This window comes from Magnolia sinica, chromosome 4 (genome assembly GCF_029962835.1).
Source record: "Magnolia sinica isolate HGM2019 chromosome 4, MsV1, whole genome shotgun sequence".
NCBI classification, from domain to species: Eukaryota; Viridiplantae; Streptophyta; class Magnoliopsida; order Magnoliales; family Magnoliaceae; genus Magnolia; species Magnolia sinica.
The window spans coordinates 15,570,844-15,574,135 of NC_080576.1; the positions used below are offsets into that span (position 1 = coordinate 15,570,844).

A 3,292-nucleotide genomic window follows, 5' to 3' on the forward strand; every position below is an offset into this window, starting at 1 on the left:
GTACGTCATCTTGGAGAAACAATCTACCACCACGAATACCGAATCCATGCCATATTGTGTTCGTAGGAGACCAAGCACAAAGTCTATAGATAAATCCTCCTAAGGACTATCAGGCATAGGTAATGGTGTGTAGAGGTCCATATTCTGAGATTGCCCCTTAGAGGTTTAACAAACATGACAATGTTGTACAACTTTTCCCACATTACGTACCAATCAGTCACTCCTCATATCAAGCATCACTACAAGAAATCCCACTTTTAGCAACGAAAGTTTTCGTCGCTAAAAGCCAAAATTTCGTATCTAATAAATTTTCGTCGCTAAATTCGTCGCTAAAACACCGGCGTAAAAAGGTTTTATCGACGAAAAATTTAAATCGCCGCCAAAGGTAATCTTTTTAGCGACGAAAATTTTCATTGCTAATAAAACTTCACCAGACTTTTAGTAGCGAAAATTTTCGCTGTCAAAAATATACGTTCCACTTTTAGCGACGAAAATTTTCGTCGCTAAAAGAACTTCATAAGACTTTTAGCAACGAAAATTTTCGCTGCTAAAAATGTACGTTCCACTTTTAGCGACGAAACTTTTCGTCGCTAAAAAAACTTTACAATACTTTTAGCAGCGAAAATTTTCGCTGCTAGAAATATTCGTTATACTTTTAGCAACGAAAATTTTCGTTGCTAAAAAAAACTTTACAAGACTTTTAGCAGCGAAAATTTTCGCTGCTAAAAATATTTGTTCCACTTTTAGCGATGAAAATTTTCGTCGCTAAAAATATTTTGTAGCTAAAAGTCTCTTTAAAAAAAAAATTCCAGCACAAAATTTCACAAAAAAATATTTTTCCTGATATACACCTGTTATAATATATTTCATCATATTTTTCCTGATATACACCTGTTATATAGTATAATGCATCATATTCACATTCACATTCACATCCATATAAACCCAAACTAGTAAATCCATCCAAACATAAAAGTACATTCATCCAAACACAAACAATCTTATCCACATCACATTCATTCACGCATAAATACATATAAGTTCGTTTATCCATCGGTGGATGTCTATGAAACAAGTGTTCCTCCCGACTCCTATGTCATTTTGGATCAAGCCCTTCATCATGGGAATGTCTATGAAACAAGGAAATTGATCGGCTCCTATGTCAATGAAACTAGGAAATTTTCATAAGACAGCTACTTGACTGGCTATGCTTGGGACGAAAGTATAGAATTAAAAATGAGTTCATTGGAACAGCATAAGAATAATTCCAATAAGAAATTAAATGATCTAGAGCAGGTTGAGGTGATCGGTCATGTGCAACAAAGACTAGAGAGCTCCAGCAAGGAATAATGATAGGAGTTGAAAGGCCTCAAAAAGAATATGACAGGAAGACCTAAAAAGGTCTTGGATCAAGGTGGTGAGGAAGTATATGAAGGCTTGTTCAGTTGCATAGCATAGAGCCTTAGGATTGATTGGTGAAATGAGATTCACAAAGCTGACCCAAATACCTGAGGGAAGGCTATGATGATGACGATGATACACACGAGGTCTCATGTGCAACTAGTTGGACTATTGGTTATTGACCAACCAGCACATAAGATTCAATGTTTCAAGCGTGTCTAACATCCAACCAATCAAAAAGGTTGGCACCTCCATGAAAACACCTGATGCAAATTTCAGGTTGATCAAATAATCAAGTAGGCCAAACCACAAAAAACAATGGACAACCGCTCAGCCGATCCAAAGTACATGTGTGGCACATCTGATGAGTGGATATACCCGATTTATGTGCTAGGTGATCTTCATGGCCGGACCAACCTATTGGAGGGGGTGAATGTCATACACACGATACATTGACAATTATGCACTAGGACCATAACTTAGCAAATGTAGGAAACTTACCTGATTAGAGCTTTGCAGCCAATGCAACAAAGTTGTTTCTTAGCAAATTTCATGATACCGCTGTTTGAAGGAATTGAAATGGAAACTGATCTTGTGTGGCTGCCATGGAGAAGTTCCTTTTCCGCATTCTTCAGAATGGGATCAAATATTCTCAAAAGCGGCTGTAACATGGAAAATACTCAATAACCAGGTCAATCAAAGAAAGTAGTGAAGTAAATCTTGAAGGAAATACCAAATAACACCTTGCTAATTTGATTTTCGAGATAGTAATGGGAATCAATTGGAATGTTATTCTCTAGCACGAAGATAGGATCCTCCGACCTTTCATAAGCCTGTTTCATTATGAACCAGTGGATTTGAAAGCATTACCAATGAGCACAGGAAAAAGCAACTCACAAAGAACAAGCATCACATAACCAACTACCTTGGCACCTTTTGCAGCTTTAATAATAACATACGGAACACGATCCCCAACATTTGGAGCAGTGGCAGCATCCCGCTTTTCATGACAACCACACAAGCAGAAAATAAGAGCATGCAATAAAAGAAAATAAAAATGCATCTTGCTGTAAGAACAAAGATAGGAATGACATCCAATTTGTTTAAATAAATACTGATTCGAAATCATGAGAACAATTAGCTGTACTTTATCAGAGACCAGATTTCAATATTAAAAAAAGAGCAAGAAGATGAGCATGAAGTACTAAGATGGGAAGCATAGGGTAGAGATCCTCTCATCCATGCATCTCCTAAATTAGAAAGTGGAGTTGGTTTTATGCTTGTTTTGGGGTTAGAGGAATGTGGAAAAAGTTATCATGTTTAAGTTTGGTCAGATACATGTAAGAAGTTACCTGACATGGATTGAGTTCAGGAAATGACTATGCCACACATCTACAGGCATGCTGATCAAGATATGGTGTAATAATTGCCTCAGCTTCCAATTGTCACATGGATCATGTCTTCCACTACAGGTTTATTCCATTTATTCCTATTTTCTCTCACAAGTCATATATCATGAACCATGAACAGATTGGTTTCTTATTTTATGTCGAAGCATCAAACCACTAGCCCTTCAAGATTGTGGATTTTGGTAAATTATAAAGTGAAATATTTTACTAAAACTTATTTATACTCAAATCTTTAGTTTCCAATTTCAAGGATCCAAACTGCTCATAAAGAGGGTTTCTATAAATGGGCCTGCATGTCTAGAATCTAGATATGTTTTATGCAAGAATCGCATGACAATTTTACAAAGTTTTTAGTTGATTGTATTCATATTAAATAAGTTTTGATGGTGTTAGCACCAACTCAAACCCTCAACCTTGGGGCCTATTGAGCCATTACATGGAACAACTAAGCAAAGGTTTGGAGTAAACAAGAAAATATTAGG

The 3,292-nt window shown here is 36.5% G+C and overlaps 1 protein-coding gene across 1 annotated transcript; it reads right to left on the reverse strand.

The window, feature by feature from the left end:
- Positions 1 to 1,788: 1,788 nt before the first annotated feature.
- On the reverse strand, positions 1,789 to 2,775 carry LOC131244379 (DNA polymerase delta catalytic subunit-like). The gene is made up of 3 exons (XM_058243997.1): positions 2,327 to 2,775; positions 2,145 to 2,234; positions 1,789 to 2,063 (listed from the first exon to the last, which is right to left on the reverse strand). The coding sequence occupies exons 1-3, from the start codon at positions 2,528 to 2,530 to the stop codon at positions 1,899 to 1,901; spliced, it is 459 nt and encodes a 152-aa protein (XP_058099980.1). The 5' UTR covers positions 2,531 to 2,775; the 3' UTR covers positions 1,789 to 1,898.
- Positions 2,776 to 3,292: the final 517 nt, after the last annotated feature.